Below are 18,555 nucleotides of genomic sequence, written 5' to 3'. Positions count from 1 at the left end.
AAAAATATCTTCCAATATAAAAAGTACATTTCCATTTCTTAATTCATTCAGATATTCAGGGCTTCAAGTGATGAGATTTCTGAGTGCTTAATTTATGAGAGTAATGTAATGCTTGATCAATTTTCATATACTTTTGGAGAACTGAAGGCGGGAGGTAAAGACAACACAGCATATTATTCATTGTAACCTCTGTACATTTTTGATAGAATGAAAATTAGTAGGAAAATAGACCTTCAGTGAAAGCTTTCTGCCGTGCTGTCTCAATTAAGAGAAATTCTGAAGTAATTTAACTTAGAGTGTCATTGAGATTATAGGTGTATTGAGATAATTTAAATTAAGAACGTGCCGTCTTGTTTTTTAGCATCTGGTAGATGGCATCTGGTTTCAGCTTAACAACCAAGGTTTATTGTTTTAATACAGGATTTGAACAGATGGAGCACATGTAGTATTAAGGCGGCTAATATTTTCAACTTGTGATTCTCTTCATATTTTATAAATATTTTAAAACAAATTCTGTATTTTTTTGCAGGGAGCTTCTATGCATGCTGTCTCTTGGATCAAGGCATCTGCAACAAGTGTTCTTTAAAGTCTGCAGAGTGCTTTCTCTGGTTCTCAGTGCTCTGTCTCTTCATGTTTATGTTGATACTCTTTCTCCTGGTTTCTTCAAAATCTGGAGTTAAAAAACATTGCATTCCCCATGTAGTATTTGAAGGGCAGATTATACATTTCTTTATGCTCTTTACACACTGTGCTCTTTGTTAGACTCACAGTAGCTTCTCACTCTTCAGAATATGCTCTGTGCATTCTACATTTTAACTGAAGAAACTCAGATCTATTCATGCTCCTTTCAGAAAATCTGATATAATAAAGGCTTCACATCCCCTGTTTTTGATATGATGCTTGCTCTGAGGCCAGTATCTTCTTTCCAGGTGTCCTGTGTTTGACTGATTTCAGCATGTGGTCATAGAATCATAGAATGGCTTAGGCTGGAAGGAGATCTTAAAGACCATCTGATTCCAACTCCTACTCTGCCATGGGCAGGGTTGCCAACCACACATAACCAACTAATTACTCCAACTTTCATTTAATTTCATCTGATTTCTTTAAGTTCTCCTCATTTATTAGGTTTCTGAACACTGACATCTTTACCAAATACATAAATCTTATATAATGTTTTTGTATTTCATTGCTTAAGTAGCTAATCAAAGTTTTGAAATGATTAAGGGTTGGACAGTAACATGAGTCCTCTCCATTGATATGCAAACTGCTGGTAACTGTTACTGAAATACACTTCTCTATTTGTCTGTTCAGCTTTTAATGACTTCATATTGATCATAATTTTGAATCTTCCATTAGGAAAATGTTACATGTTTTGACTCTTCTGAAAATCTGTAATGGTTTCCTAAGAAATGCTTATATTAGATGAAGCTTTATATTCCCATACATCTTCTTGACATCACCAATTCTTTGCACTAGTAACTGTTAAAGTAGAATCATAGAATCGTAGAATCTGGAAAAGACCACTAAGATCATCCAGTCCAACCATCAACCCATCAGCACCATGCCCACTCAGCCATGGTCCTCAGTGCCACATCTACACGTTTCTTGAATGCATCCAGGAATGGTGACTCCACCACCTCCCTGGGCAGCCTGTGCCAATGCCTCACCATTCTTTCTGAGGTGATTTTTTTTTTTTCCCTAATATGCAGCTGGAAAATTGTTACATAGAAATCTTTTGTAAAGCTGTCTTGTCTTTTTAGTTTTTGGATAATGTGCTTTGTTACAGTTGTAGGTACCCAGACACACATTAGACAACCAAAGACTAAATTTTTTGTAGGTTCATTTGGCTGTCATTCAGGTTTTCAGTATGAGACAGTTTGCATTTTATACAATCTGTTGGTAAAAAACTTGAAATAAAGGTGTCCACATGATAAAATTAGATTTTTTTTAATAGTATCTGGTAGTAGTGTTTGTTGGCTCTGAGACCCTAATTGAAACTGGTCTTATTGTTCAAATGAAAATATATTGAATTTCCAAACCTGAAGAGTTGCACACGGCAACATCACTGTGAGCAAAGAATGGAAGGCTATAGTAGCACTCCCTGCTCCAGCTGTTTTGCTTTCATGGATATCTAAAGGCTTAGCTTAGAAACAGGCAAACTTCAAGTTCTCCTCTTTCTGCTGTCATTTTGCCTCTGAATGTTTTGGTTAATTTTCATCTACAAGGTGATGTGCTGGCTGCAGTGTTCAGTTTGCTCACTATTAGCACAGTCAGGAGACAAAGATCTCAGTGCTGTTGAAATTCAGTGCTATTTGTTACCATTAGACGTGCGCAGACCATCTCACCTTACCAAGTTTCTCTGTCATAATCACTGATTTTTGCTTTTGAGGCTGCTTGGCTGCAGAGCTTGACCTGGACTAAAGATACAGGACCCTTTGGGGCCGAAGTCTCACACAGGACTTTGTAGGAGGGAGGCTTGCAGTCTACATGCCTGTGCAGTTCTGTTGTGAAGTTCGCCCTGTGTGGACGCTTCTCACCTTACATAACACTCCTTTTATATCCATATATCTCAGATCAAGCCATCACTGAAAACTAACCGACCCCATGTTTGGTTTGGTTTGTATTTCATCATTCTGGTTTTTAGATTGTTCTTAATTGCTCATTTTGAATTGGGATCCTGCCCTGCATACTTACAGATTCTGCATTTTCAGATCTTCCGGACATTTTTTTTCCCCCCTTACTCTTTAGTACGGTTCAGACACTTTTTACCTTTGCATCTTCATATTTATCACTCCTCAGTGAAATCAAATTTTTATATTCTGAAGATACGAACCGCTCTAATTACTGTTGTTAGGCAATTCACTGGCTAATAAGCCCAAATATATAACTGTAACCATTAATGAATCTTGATGTTGCAGTTTTAATTTGCAGTCATAAAATGTGTGCATATTGCACGCTCTTTTTCTCTCCGAATCAAAGTTTTCCTTAATTCTAATTTACCCTTCCTTGAAGCGTGAAGGGGAAGCAAGCGTGGAAGGCGTTCTTAATCAACTGGTCCTGGAGCATCTACAGTTGGCTCCTCTCCAGTGGGGTGAGTAATGTCCAAATCTGCTGATGATTTCTTCCAAGGATGTACTGGTTTGTAATTTCTGGCAGCACAAGAATGATAATATTTTCATTCACTGATGAATGAACACAAAAGAATTTGCTAAGATTTATTTTATTTTATTTTTTCCATTAAATGTTTTGCTTAAATGTAAGGTGTGTATCTTTTAAGTATCACTGCTCAAGTGAGAGTAAATATGAGAACTGACTATTCAGTTTTGCCTGTGCTTTGTGGTCTCAGGATGTTGTAGGAGAGGTGGCTGCTGCTGAAATTTTGCCTTTGTTTTGACAGTGCATGTTCTTAAATCTCACTAACATATTTTCATGGAATTGCAGTATAACTTGTGGCGTATTTCATGATCCATATTTTGATTACCAGTTATTTTTTTAGTTGTCCTTGTAAATCTTTGTTTTGTATTTTAAATGATGTTCCATCGATTAACTGTTGAATTACTTCAATTTTGAACGGTCTTGATAATGTGACTTCTATTTGAGGTTCTTAACAAGGCTAGAGTAGTTGTTTTGGAACACATGGTGCTTTATCCATGACTTTCTGTTGCCATGACAGGGTGCAGGAAAAGGTTGTTGCATTTGTAAGAAAATTGTTTTCAAAGTCTTTGTTTTTAAATTAAATTCAGTTCTCCTTGTTTTAATGAATTTGATGACATAGAGAGGATTGGTTTTGATGAACAGCGGTCCATCACCATTGTCTGAAAAGATCCCCCCAAATCCCTTTCTTGGAAGTGCTCATTATTTTTTTTCCAAGTATGGGGACCATCTACAATACAGACATAAAAACTTGTATACATACCTGATTTATGGATGGGAAAGTTAAAACTGGTATTGTTTAATTTTTCTCGTGTTGTAAACGTGTTGAACTTGTACCATAAACATCTTTGTCTGAAATCATGCTTATCTGCCATCTGCTCCTCAGAGGATTCAATGATTTGGTAGTATGTGTTTTTATGATGTCTTTGGTGATGATTGCCCTGGACATCATCAGTGTGTATTTCATGTTTCTTGACAGCTCAGGTCCCTTGGGAGTCATCTTAGTTCTGCTGTGTCCCACTGACCTTGTTTGTAGCTTGGGCTCTGTGTTTAGAAATCTTTCCTTAGCACTGTTGAAATGTTCTTAGTTGTTTTCTTTTAATTTTCTTTTTTGCTGCCAACCACCACCTTCAGACCTCATATAAAATGGGCTTTTACAGTCATGGGACTGTATTTGCAAATCGTGGTGATTTTCACTGGTATTTTGATCCATGTAAATACTCATTTTGCAGGTCTGGTTTGTTTCCACACCTGATACTTTCTCAAATTGAAATTATTATTGAATATATTATCCCATTTGTATAACACAAGAAATGTCTTAACGTAGAAGCTGTAGCTAAGTGGAGAAAATTATCGAAAAAGAAGTATTGATTAAGTGCCTCAATTAACCTGAAAACAAAAGCAAAGCGTAAAACAAAAAGCAATGGAGAATTTTCTTTCAGTGATCAGTAATTTCAGCTATTCAGCAGTATAATATTTGCTACACAATGTCAGTGCTCTGTAGCCGCGTAAACCCATACACAGTCATCATGAGGTAAGCTAATGAGCTCCCTCAGGAAGTGTGCCATGGCAATACAGGCTAATGTTGGTTTATTAGTGCATGGGGTGGATGAGGATTTAAACGATTGTCTTTTCAACTCAGTAGTTCCCACCCAGAAGGTGGCGGTGATGAAGGTGTCTGGCCAGTGAAGAGATTTTGTGTGTACACATTTAGACAAGGAGATGCATTGTCTTTCAGAATGTAAATATTAGCCAGAACGTGTGTCCCATTCAATAGTTACAGGAGTTGTAAAATGCTGCATGTTTCTGGTCATCCAGGATGTAACGCACTCTGTTTCTCTCTTTAATTTCCTCTTATTTTCAAGTGAACAAAGCAATCATTGTGTTTTCATATGATGTATTATAGACCTTAACCATTTTGTACAAATCAGCTTTTCTAGTCTGTGTTGAGTACCAATAATGAGATAATCCTAGGCAAGCTCCCTTAAATGTTCTTTGACGACTAAAATTTCTTCTTAATGAAAACTGTCATCTTAATGTATATAATGAATAGGGCAATACTTTATGAATGTGCTTTTCTCATCCTACCTCTAATTTTTTTTTTTTTTATGTTATTGCTAAGTTATTTTAACGTAATATGATAGAATCAGCTTCTTGAGTGTTTATTTCTCTTTATCTTCACACTATTTGTAGTCACAGCCTTGCTTTGCTTTGAGTTTTCTTTTCTGTAGAAAGAATAACTGGCCTTTTAGTGTGAATGTTCCTTATGTTATCTATTATTGTTATGCAACCTGGGAGTACATTAGCTAAGAAATGTTGCCCCAGTGTTGCACAACAAAATTGATTTAATGATTATTCAGAGCTTTTCCTATATTGATGGCTACATTGAAGGGTTTACTTTATTAAAAGTGCTTACACTGAAACATGAATGAATATTTAAAATGGTTTTGATTAAAAACTGACTGGCTGTTGTTCAGAATTAGAAAATCTGGACTTCAAGATTACTTTTAAATTTGACATGCTTAATTCATACCGCATTTCTAAAATTATAACAGTATATTGAAATAGTTTTTCATCAGAATTTTACAATCCTGGCTTTTCCTCATCAAATGCAAGGCACGGAGTACTTTTAACAGTTGATGGCACAACAGTTTGTTGTAAAGATTAGAAGGCCAGGCCTGGGCTCCCCAGCACAAGAAAGATGCAGAACTCTTGGAGGGGGTCCAGAGGAGGGCCACTAAGTTAATCAGAAGGCTGGATCACCTCTTCTGTGAGGAAAGGCTAAGGGAACTGGGTTTGTTTAACTTGGAGAAGAGAAGGCTCCAGAAAGACCTCACTGTGGCCTTCCAATACATGAAGGGAGTACATAAACAGGAGGGGGAATGGCTGTTTACGAGGGTGGATAGTGTCAGGACAAAGGGAAATGGTTTTAAACTGAGACAGAGGAGGTTTAGGATGAATTTTAGGAGGAAGTTTTTCACCCAGAGGGTGGTGACGCACTGGAACAGGTTGCCCAAGGAGGTTGTGGATGCCCCATCCCTGGAGGCATTCAAGGCCAGGCTGGATGTGGCTCTGGGCAGCCTGGTCTGGTAGCTGGCGACCCTGCATATAGTGAAAGGGTTGAAACTGGATGATCATTGTGGTCCCTTTCAACTCAGCCCATTCTGTGATTCTGTGACGTCAGCCCAGAAGATTGTCAGGGGGAGGGAAAAAGTGGCTCTTAGTGGACAGTGAGGGTTGTGATTTCATCTGATAAAGTGATTGGAGAAGGAAAAAAGTACTTAAAACATGAGGAATCATAAAAAAGGAAATATGTCGGAGGGGAGAGGGAGAGTTCTTAATATGTTGTTAAAATTGATTTTAAGATTTAAGACATCTCTGGAAAATGAAGTTGTCTGTTATCAAGGTTAGTAAATCACACGTAATTGGAAAACATAATCTTGCTCAACACCCGCAAGTTCAACGTTCTCTAAAATTTATGACATATTTTCTTTTTACTGCTGGGCAACAAACCAAATTTAGAAATAGATGTGGTTTTAAGGTGCATATATTAATATCATCACGTCAAGGAAACACAGCCTGCAAAGTTTAATGAGGAGAACCAAGATTCTTCCAAGGATCATGTCTTACATCCTGTGGTTAGATTTGAAAATGATCAGATGGAAGCAAATGTAATTACTTGCAGTGCAGTATTTTTTTCAGTCTTTATTTGATTTATGTTACAATGTTTTGCAAGCAAGCAAAGTTTGGAGACCAAACAGTTAGCAGCTCGATCGTGCTCTCCTCCATCTTAGAGCAAAATTATCACGGGTACAAATGCCATGCAGAAAATGTTGTTGCTGAACTTGAAATGGACTGAAATTGAAATAGGTTTTTGATTAAACCTGGGATAGGCTGGGCCCAGGATATTCCAGCATTAAAATTTAAGGCACTTCTTAAACCAGAGATTGCCAACATTTTGCTTGCTGTACACTAATCTTACAGCAGCAGCATTTTTAAAATTCCCCTCCTATGTGAAACAGAAACAACTTCTCTCACTGTCTGCAAAAACAAGGTAAAGACCGTGTGTTTTCCTAGTTGTCATTATATATGTGTAAGGTGTATTGTAGAAGTGCGATTTAGAACTATAGACAAATCTTGAAATGCTACATGTCCTAGTATATAGGACTAATATTTAGCTTTTCTTTCCCTGTAGAAACTTGCTGAATAACTGAAAACCAATGATTATACATAAACTCTGAAGGCAGTACTTATAGTCATTTTCTAGGAACCATGAAAATGTCAAGCATGACCACAGGCAAAGTCCAGAAATAGCTTTAAGTTTTCATTCATTCTTTTATCTCATTCAGTCATTTCATTCATTCTTCACTCTTCCTTTTTAATTTTACTTTTATTGAAGGTGATAGCATTAAACTTAATCTGGCATGTAATTGAAGGGAGAACTAACAATACTATTGAATGCTCTGTATATCAGAATTAGGGAAGGTGGCAGTTAATATCCAAAATCTTAGTTTTTTACATATAGACAGAAAATACTCCACATTTTGCTGTTGGTTCACAATAAATTGTTGATCTGCTTGTGTAGTTTGGGCATATTGCAGTTAGAGAAAGCTCCAAAAGTCTGAGCTAAAGGATGATTTTAAATTGTCCCTCCCAGGTAGGTGGCAAAGAGACAGCAGAGAGGTAGATTTCAAACTATTTTGGCGTGTTTAATGAAGGTGGAGCCCAAGACATCTTGTTTGAAGTTCTGTCTAGGTCTTTTCCAACCTTGATAATTCTGTGATTCTGTCTTGTTAAGTTTAACAAAACATCTTACGGAGCTATTACTTTTTAAAGAAATTATCTGAATGCATTGTTTCTTTTAAAGAGCATCAAATCACAATATCTTGTCATAGACCCTCCACAAGGTCACGTGGATAAACTCTATATAGGAATAAGATCAGGAATATGAAGCGATCGGGAGTGTATATGAATGTTGGTTCTTCAAAAATATTACAAATATTCATTTATCAAACTAAAATATTGTTAAATTATATGTTAGATTTGCAGTCAAATGCCTATTACCATGAGTAGAAAGTTGAAACTGGAAAAATTGAAGAGGACTCTGTCTGTAAGGTAGAGAATCTCAATCTTATTCATAGCAAGATAGAAACTGAGAAACAATCTGGAAATGAACGGGTTTTACTAGGTAATCAACCTTTCTCATCCATCTCGGAAAAGCTTCAGGTTTCTCATTTTTATTTTTAAGATGTAAGAGAGGTGGGAACACTTTCGTATCTTAACAGATTGTGTGCAGGCTGTTTTGGAGGATATTTTGGCAATGTCAAACAAGCAACATGCTTTAGTTACTGGGAAGTGTTAAGGAACTGGGGTAGTACAGCGAAGAAAGGACTAACTTGATATAAACTAGGGCATCTGGCAAAAATTAATGTTCTCACATGTCAAAACATGCTATTGTGTGATATGCTTTGAATCAACTGTTGTTGCTAATTCTTACCAAAGCCTTGGTTACCCAAAACTAAGAGGAAAAACTTGAAGAGAAATGGTTTCGGACCTAAACGGATCAGGAGTAATTTCAAATAAAAGGTACTGAAGAAAAGTATGACAAGAAAACAAGATGAAAAAGCTCATAAGATCACGGACACGACAGACCCAGCTTAGGGGAAATTAATTTATGTTCTTTGCCACTAAAATAGATTTCAATAATAGGAAACAAATTAAAATGTACCAAATGCAAATGGAGTGTAAGTTTTGGTCTAGAACCATTCTTTTGCAGTTTTGACAGTGTGAATTGCTAGTGATTTTTTGCTTAAAAAAAAAAAAAAAGGAGAATAACCTGGTGAAATATGCTGATGGCTGAAGGATGAACAGCACCATCTCTTCAAAAAAAGGATCAGGGCACCACACAGGAATCGATAGATAATCTCAGAAATCAAAGTACCATAACTGAAATGGATGACACGTAGTCCAGAAAGGAAGGTTATCTGTTCTGAGACTAATAACACAGAGATCTGCTAGAAGTTCAGCTGTCTGAAGTGACTGGAGAGGAATTGATTAAGTGTTGCTCTGAGCTACCAATGTGATTCAGCTGTGAAGAAAGGCGTTTGATGTCTGTGCAGGTCTCTAATGGAACTTCCCATGGGAAGCTTTTTGCAGAAGAGCTCAAATCAAACCGGAGTTGGAAAAAATATGTTTTGTAGGTAATCAAGGAGTGAAGACACTTCCTGTTGGATTTGTGCTTGTGTTTTGTGGTGTTATCTTACTATGCTGAATAAAATCAGCTTGGATATCAAAAGCTGAGTAACTTGGGGAGATGGGGTCTTTGTTTACTGCTTAGACATCTAACACAGTCTCTCTTGCTTTGATATACTATATCTGGTATAAATCACTTTGATTTAGCAAAATCAAGGAATAGGAAAGTGAGCTGACTTAGATCCAGATATCTGTCGGAGGACAAGGTCGCAAGGAATGGAAGAAGTTGCTGAAATAGAGTGATTTCAGTCATAAGAAGTATACTGACTAGTAACTTTGTTAATAAATACTATTTATTTTGAAGGATGCTTAAGAATATTAATGTAAACTGAGAGCGGGAATACCAGTGAAGAGGAAATTACCACTTGATGGTATTGGATTTAGTATGAAAGGGAAATAAAAACCCAGAACGCTGTGGTAGCAGAATAATTACCTCAAGTTTGAGTCATGTACATGCACCTAATACATTTTGTTGCAACGAGTGAGTGCCTTTGCTGTCTGTATTTTGTTTTAGAAAACATGAATGCCTTTTCAAAACAAAACTACTATGAAAGATGTGTGCATGGGTTACTTCATTGTAGGAATATTGCTTATAGCATTGCTGTTAAGTCATAACAGGTGATTAAGGAACAGTGTAAGGACGATAAATTGTTGCATAGTTTTGGAGCAAGATGCTTACTTTTATAGGTATTTTTATAAGCAAATTGAATAATAGATTAATTGAATATCCCAATTAAAAATGAAAAGCTATTGAAATAATCAAGAAAATGGGTTACATTTTCAGAAAGAGATGTAAAGACAATTGTAAGGAAGAAGATGAGAAGACTAAGAAGAAGCTCTCTTGTGAAGCAGTCAGTATAAAGTATCACTGAATCTGCAGAGAAATAGATTTCTGTTACTTTGATAGACACAGAAGATGGTATTTGAATAAAATATAGGGAAATGTAATTCAGCTTGTGGACAATCAGAAGAGAATAAAGGAAAAAAGATCAGAAGATGTGTGCGTTAACAAGACAGGCAAGAAAGATGCTTTGATCAGGCAGGATTTTAATTACCCAGCAATTAAATGAATTGTACAGTAAAGTGTGCAGAGAATGAGAAATGGAAAATATGCTAATTGTAGTGTAGGAACATTCTGAATAGCCTATGTAGGACAGGTTCAGTGTGTAATTGGTTTCGGGCAGTAAGCAAGAAAGGAGGCCTTATTCCAGAGGGCATACACTGAGCCTCGTTATCTTGCTTCCTACAGGTTTTAGATTTTGTTTTATTTCTCCTTCAGAAAATCAGGCCTATGTTCGGAACCGAATGACATGAGTGCTGTAAATGAAGGCAGCTTCACTACAGTGAAGTGGACTTTGAATGAGGCTCTCTTATTAACAGAGTGTGCCACTGGGCTGGATTGTAGCATTTTCTGTGGAAAAGCGCAAATACACTCAGCTGAAGTGTAGAAATTCATAGTTCATCAACTTTGTGGGAACTTTTATTTTTGTGTTTTGCTAAAATCAATGAAAGCAACACAAAAGTGTTTGCATGTGGGTGCACACACCCATAACCTTAATGGGTTTTGACCCTGCAGTTAGAGGGGGCCTGGTCTGTGATAAGCAGAAGCTCTCTGATGAACAGACATTTGGAAGGGGGGTTGATTTGCAGTGCTCATTCTGAAGCAGCCTTTTATTTCATCAAGGAAGCAGGAGTGAATTAGTGAGTCGAAGGAAAATAAATCCACCTCAGTAAGCTTTGTGATGCTGAAATTAATAGCTTCCAACTGTCAAACTGATGTTTCAACTTTTTGATGTTACTTTTGCTTTAATTATGCATGCCAGGCTTTTGTATTAAGAGATCATAATATATAAAAGTATATTTAGAAGAGAGATCTTAGAGTTTTAGTAGAGGAAGAGGTTAATTTGATTTGATTGATTTGAATCTATAATTGATTCAATTCTTGCAAAGAAAGGCAGTCAAAAAGAAAATCCATCCCAGCCTGTGATTGTGTGTTCGCTGATGCTTCAGACTCAGTTATGAACTTATTTTATCATGCATTTTCTCATCAAGCAGAAATTGAGACTCACATCACTAACGTTTCTGATTACCTCTGGATATATTAGAAATTATTGAAAGAGAAGGGCTTATTTATATGTTTATTTATTTATTATCTGAGGGTATAAAAGAAGAACTGAGTCAATGCATTCTGCTGTTTGGTTTTGTATGAAAGGGCTTTCATCAGTAGACACCGCAGTTGCTTTCTGTTACTCACTGCGTTTTGAGTAGTGTCATAAAAGATGTGGCTGGATGGTATTAGACATGTACTGAGCTATTACAGAACTTACATCAAGGCCAGGGACTAGAGATGAAATAAGAATCTTAATTAAAAATGTTAGTAGCATATAGAAAAGGTAAAATGTCTTGACAGCGTCTGGAATTACACAGAGAGAAATAATTGGCTTCCTCATGTGAAAACTTCAGGGAAAAAAAGGCAGCAACATCAGCAATCCTAAATAATTAAAAGAAGTGTCAAGGGATAATTACATTTCTGTGCTTTGATAAACAGTCAAGTGTCAGTTATCTGAATGAAAGTTGGGGTTGGGTTGTTCAAGCTAAGGGAAAAAGTCAGGTGCTGAATACACTGGGGACCGTAAATGAGAAACTTCAGAGCAGAAATGGGGGCCACCAGCCCAGAGTGTTTCTGGTTATAAGTCTTAGAGTAATGCTTCCAGCTGGGGGAGTGAATTTGTTGTAGTGGGACATGAAGGCATAGAGCTGGGTTTATGCTGCAGCCAAGCTCCAAACTCCAGTCAAGCACTATACAGTTGGGAACATCGGCAGCTCAGGGCTTTTCAGCTATGACCATGCCTTCCTCACAGCTCAGATATATATCAAACCATTTGGAGTCCAAGCCCTTATTTTAAATGCAATATTAAAGCATACGTGTAGAATGCACAAATCCCTCAAAACGGGATCTGACCCAATGAGGCGGTGGGCTAGTGGGCTCTTTTGTGACATGGAATTCCCAGTTACCACTTTGCTTCTTGCTTTAGTGTCCCTTTTTTACTTCAAGCTTTCCTACAGCTCCAGAAAGAAAACATGTTGTTTTCCCTCACCTACTGAATTGGAAAATAATGGCTGTGAAACAAAATAAAAAATGAGTGATAAGTGTAGTCAAAGCTTTGAGATTGGACAAAAATAAGACCAGCAAATAGCTGTCAATTGGAGTTCATCCTGAACTTCTACTGCTAAAGAGGCAAAATGACCTCTTCAGGTTTCCTAGCGACTGTGATTCTGTATACCTTGTTGGAGGCACCTGTGAGTTTGTGAACATCTGCTCCTAGCAAAGGTTTTAAAGAGCAGCGTTCTCTCTACTTTCTGTTTATGAGCTATTTTTGCTAACAGAATGTACTTGATGGAAATTATTTCTGTTTAGAGCTACATAACAGATAGGATTTGTATTGTCTTCATGTTCTTTAGAATTAATATCCTAACTTAATATGTATAAATCTTTGTGTTATTTAACTCCAAAGTAGATTGCAAAAGGTATCTCAATATGATTTTGTTTGGAGAGCCTTTTATAAACTTACTGAGCTGCGTCTCAGAGGCTCACTGTGAGTGGTAATTCCAAGATTAAATTTATTTGTGACTCATTTCCAGCCCTTTTGTTCTCGTGTCAATATTGTTCTTTTGTTTAAATAGCTTTTCTCAGTCTCTGAAGTTTGCTCTTTTTCACTCCAGCTCTTTATTTGGTGTATTTCAAAACAAGCCAAGACCGACTCTCCTACTCGATAGCATGATTTTATTATTACTTGTCCCCCTGTCATCTCAGTAGCCTTTATTTATGTCTCTTGAAAATTATTTTTTATTGAGATCTTCATGATGTAAGTAGCTCTTCAGCAGGATCATTTCTGATATGGATGCTTAACAATTTCTACCTTCATGAAGTAATATTGTGCTTTCATTTTAAGGCGAATTATCTGTCGCTGTCTCCTGTTAACCACTGAAATCATAGTGAATATTTGGTATTTCACAGGGTATGATATTATGCCCTGTGGCTATTGTGATTAACATTGCTTCCCTCAAAAACATTAGGCTGAAACTGGGGATGATGGAGTATACCCAGCTTGTTAAACCTTTTGGCTCTTTTCAAAGCTGATGTACTAAAACCAGTGTGAATTTTGCTGGTATCCAGCTACAACAAAGTGCTCAGCAGGTGGCTGCAGGCTCCTGTAGCATAACAGGATCCTGGATTTTTAAGATGGATAATAATGTAATCACCGTGAGCAAATGCAAAATAATTAAACCATCAAAACTTTCAGACAAAAAAATTCAATTACATTTGGCTACTGAACTTCCTAATACTGTAGTAAAGCAGTTATCAAGCCTTATTTCTGTCAGAGATCAATATAATGCTAGGGAAACATGTCTGTGTTTCAGATGGAGTAGAGCTGAGCCAGTAGCATTACTGTAGGAAATAATTTTTGAAGAAAAGGCTCCTTTTTGCTGTTATTTGACTTAAATTCTGAGAAAACCAACTATGTGAGGCCTGCATCTCAGTAGCTCTCTAGTGAGAACTGGATTGATACGTGCAGCTCCAGTGCTAAATGTCCACATCTGTAAGGACATTTTTCCTATTATCTTGGTTTGTATTCTGTGTGACAAGGGGATATTTGTCTATCCAGGTGATTTGTGTTGTCCTTCTAAGCAGAGAATCAAACATGTCTCGTGTAGTATTGCTTTCCAGGTTGCTTGGTAGTGCTAACTGGAAATTCAACGGTTGTTAGGAAACCCACATATGTAAATAAGTTCCATTAAGATAGTTTTTATTATTCAGTAATCAATCTTTTCACCACATCCATAAGCAACACTGTAGAAAGCAAAGCATGTGAAATGTGTGTGCCCAGGCGCTGCCTGGGTGCTGAGGCTGAGGCTGCCCTGTGCTAAACACAGCCAGGTCCACTGGCCTCATTGCAGGACACAGGACAAGGAAAAAACAGATATCAGCACAGGTATGATGGGCATGGGGTAAAGAGGTGGCCCCAAGTGGGAGAGAAGGCAAAGGTGGAAAGTATGCCAGCATGATAAGGAATGAAAATGAAACGGTTCAGGACTGTTTACATGTGAGAAATGGTTTTGGCTTCCTAGTTGTCACAGCACATATTTTTGGTGCAGGAAGTCCATTCAGAAAGCTGTGCATAATTCAGTCCAGTAAAAATGCAAAGAGGCAGACCAGGCCTGTGACACGTAGCGATACGTGTCTGACAGGGGAGGCAGCTTCTAAAAGAGATCAGAGATGGTGATCTGGAAGCTGTTCTTCAAAAGACAGAGTGGCACACAGTGAAGTTCTGTTATTTTCAGGGAGAGAAAAAAAAATCAACAACGTGATCACCATTCAAGACAAAACTTTGCAGGTTTCCTTCTGTTATTGTCAAAAGTTGTTTCTAAAACCTTGTTTTGTGTGAGATTGCAAACAGCTCTGAAGTACAATGTGGCATTGTTCTTAATCTTTCACTTCTGAAGTATCCTTTGCACTGCACTGGTGCCGGCAATTTGGTAATAATCTACATTATGTAATTTATGCAGAGACCACTGATGGCATTTACTCCTGTCTTTTACCTGGAGTTTCAGTCTGATGAGTTCTTCGTTTGCCATATACCATGCCATAATAATCAATGAGCCTTTAAGCCAATTAAGTTGGATAGCCCAACGATATTAGATTGCTGTATAGTCACTGCGTGTCTGAATTTAAAAATAAAGGGACCGAAGCAGTACAGATATTCAGAGATACCACTTAATTGAAGAGCTGAGATAATGTTAAGGAAACAGGAGATGTAGGTGCACGTTCAGATATTTTCAGTGCTGAAGTGGAATCTCTCTGAGCATTTCTCTAGAAATTAAATCTGAGTACATAGTATCTGGCAATTAATAGCAAATCAAACCTGTTTGTGTATGTGGTGATTAGGCAGCCTTTAATTGTCATTACTTCGCATTCTGATGGCAAACTGAGATTATTAAAGTTTGTAAGCTATGAAATAATCATGAGTAAATATTTTGTTTAGTACAATTTTACTTGTATTTAATAATGTCTAGGTGAAAAGTCATCTGAGATTCTTTGTATTTTGAAACAGGGATTGAAATGAATCTGAGTCACATTGCTGTTCACTAAGCAGTTCTCTCCTGCTCTCTCATAAATAATTGATGGTATGATGGGAAGACTCATCACTTGTTAGTGAAATTTGACTACCAGCAAGTTAATAGGTATAAATAAAAAGCAAGTCAATGTCATCATGCAATATCTGCAAAACTTTCTCAAGCTGAATCACAAATACCAGGATTGGATACCATATTCTGCCTAAAAATGTTAGAATGATCAGGATCTAACTCTAGCTGAAATTAACAAGAATATACGATATTTCATATTATGAAATACTGCACATAAAACTGGGTGGTTTTCAGATGTTGGGAGATGCTCATTCTCTATCATCCCTGTGATGACTGAATTAGCTGCGTAGTTCTCTCTTTCAGTGCCTGTGAGCTGGGAATCTTCCCTTCAACCCCTGTTGGCAGAGAATCTTCCTTATGGAAGGTTGAGGCTCTATAAATAGGTAGACCTTGTTACCGTCACCACACAACAACACACTCCTCACCCCACCCCAATAAAACACCTCCTGCAGCATCTACCCCATTTCTGCAGTTGAATACCTTAGAACTTTTATGGTAGATAATAAGGTTTTTAAGAGTGTAGTCAACATAAAAATGCATCTTTTGTTCTCCTTTCTCCCCATCCTTTCTTTTCCAGCGTTCTGCGTGCAGAGGTCTCTTTCTGAAGACAAGTCAAGTTTGTTGCTTTATGTATTTCCAGTATGTGTAGATTAAAATATTGTAGGTTCTGTTGGATGCCTGAAAACACCTACTACACATGAAAATTTATATTTTACCGACTAATTGTTGGAAAATATGAGCCCTTGATTGGTATGCAATTAGAAGTGTAACATTCTGTTAAACATATCACACAGCATATGGCATGTTAGTAGCAAATCCTCTAATTTAAAATGAAAGAAGTGTATAGTTCTGCCTATTACAATTTTTTGCTGAGGACGAAACTTTGCCATTTGTCTAAATGTCATGGGGAAAATACATCCTTAGTTACTTCAGTGGTCCGAATTCAGTTTGTTGTATAAAATTTATGTTTCCTAACAATAGACAAATAGAGGAAAATCTGAAATATATTTCAATCTGAAGTCAGTGACAAATAATCCACGTTATGCCTTTAATAAATAGTTATGTTCTGAATTACCATGCTGTATGTGCTTTAGTGCAAACAGGTTAAAAATGCTGAGGCAAAAACATATTTGCACAGTCACAGAAATAAGAAGTCAAAGGGCAAGGAGTAAAATTTATTAGAATTGATGGGCAATTCAGTGGTGCTCTGTGGTGTCAAAGTCACAGAAAAGGCCCACAGACATGATCACAGGATCACAGATAAATGTCACTGGACCAAAGGCCTGATAAGTACACTGTTTTTTCAGGTGTTTTTGTGTTGTATTTCAGGGTTTTCTGAAATAACATTTTCACAGATGCAAGAAAGTGCTGCAAGAATTAAGCTTCTGGCTGAATTGGCTGAAGTATTCTTTGCATGGTTCCAGAATGCATGAACACTTGTAAGAAATGCTAGCCTGTTTATGAGGCTGATAGTAAGCAATGCAAAACTTAGGCATGGTTCACTGAAAGATAGGTTGGTAGCCCAGTTTAATACAGAATCAAGTAAACAGCATCCACTTTTACTTTCCTGGTGATTGTGCAGGATCACTGTGATTTCAGGTACAGTTAATACTGTTGGGGGTTACACATAAAAAGTTGCTTTTATCTTGCTTATAAGCCTACTTTAAGGGCTGAAAGGCTGCAATGAGGTCTTCCTGGAGCCTTACCTTCTCCAGGCTGAAGAAGCCCATCACCCTCAGTGTTTCTTCATAGGAGAGACTCTCCAGCCCTCTGATCATCTTTGCAGCCTTCCTCTGGGTATGCTCCAACAGCTCCTCATCTGTGGCCACAGACTTGGACACAGTACTCCAGGTGGAATAGAGGGGACATTCCCCTCTTTTGCATTGCTGCCACCTCTCCGCTAATGCAACCCAGAATACTGTTGGCCTTCCAGGCTGCAAGTGCATGCTGTTGGCTCGTGTCCTGCTTTTCATCCACTAGAATCCCCAAGTCCTTCTTCACAGGGCTGTTTGCATTGAATTCTTTTCCCAGTCTGTACATATATATGGGATTACCCCAACCCAAGTGCAGCAGTCTGCACTTGGCGTTGTTGGACGTCATTAGGTTCACATAGACCATCTTTTAAAGCTTATCCACATTCCTTGGGGTGTTATCCCTTCCTTCTGTTGTATTAATTAAGCTTGGTGATGTCTTCAATCTTCCTGACAATGTACTCAATCCCACTGTATGTCATTATAAAGATGTTACAATGCATCCGATCTGCCCTTGGTGAAGACCCGTTAGCATTTATCCTGATGTGCTAAATAGGATTCACGTGCTGCTTGCTTTGTCCCTTCACCGCTCCCCTATTTCAGCCCTTACCGCAGTGTAACTGCTGCTGAGCCACAGCCTTGTGAGAATTTGTGTCCCCATCTTAGGCTGGGCAAGAAAGAAAACCTTTCTGCTCCAACAGACTATTTGTTATGCTCAAATACTGCCATTGGTTTTGTTACGACTTTGTACTTCATTTTGACATTGCGTTATACAGTCAATTTGGCATTGAACTGGAGAAAATGAGAATACTAGGAAGCAGATTCCTCAAAATATTAGTTTTATATTGCAGACAGCTCTCCAAAACATTGTACAGGGAAGAGAGAGCTCTTTTTCATTCAGCTTTGCTGAGGAAATCACAGTTCCTATAGAAATCTTAAATCTAGTACATTTAAAATCAGTTTGTGCTACAAAGCCTGAGGTTTGGTATCAGTTGTTCCTGTTGTGTGTTGTAGTCACTAATCCTTTTAATGAAGAGCTTTTAGCATTGGAGAGATTCTATTTATAGTAAAGCCATTAGAGCATAAAGCTCCTCATTGCTATTCTGCAGCATGTAGCTGTAATGTTTGTCAGTGGAGGGAAGATATTTTTAGCTGCAGCATTCAAAACCGAGGCTGAAAGGTCAAGAATCCT

General features: G+C 37.6%; 1 protein-coding gene across 6 annotated transcripts in view; it reads left to right on the top strand.

The window, feature by feature from the left end:
- TRAPPC9 (trafficking protein particle complex 9) overlaps positions 1 to 18,555 on the top strand; it is a 407,093-nt gene that overhangs the window by 182,045 nt on the left and 206,493 nt on the right. For all 6 annotated transcript variants that reach the window (XM_015856396.2, XM_015856397.2, XM_032442917.1 and 3 more), the window contains one exon: positions 3,001 to 3,091. In XM_015856396.2, the coding sequence (XP_015711882.1) occupies positions 3,001 to 3,091 (91 nt within the window). The remainder of the gene's footprint in view (positions 1 to 3,000; positions 3,092 to 18,555) is intronic.

Source organism: Coturnix japonica, chromosome 2 (genome assembly GCF_001577835.2).
Source record: "Coturnix japonica isolate 7356 chromosome 2, Coturnix japonica 2.1, whole genome shotgun sequence".
Lineage (NCBI taxonomy): Eukaryota > Metazoa > Chordata > Aves > Galliformes > Phasianidae > Coturnix > Coturnix japonica.
Note: the sequence above shows the minus strand (reverse complement) of the source record. Positions and strands in the feature narration are given on the sequence as shown.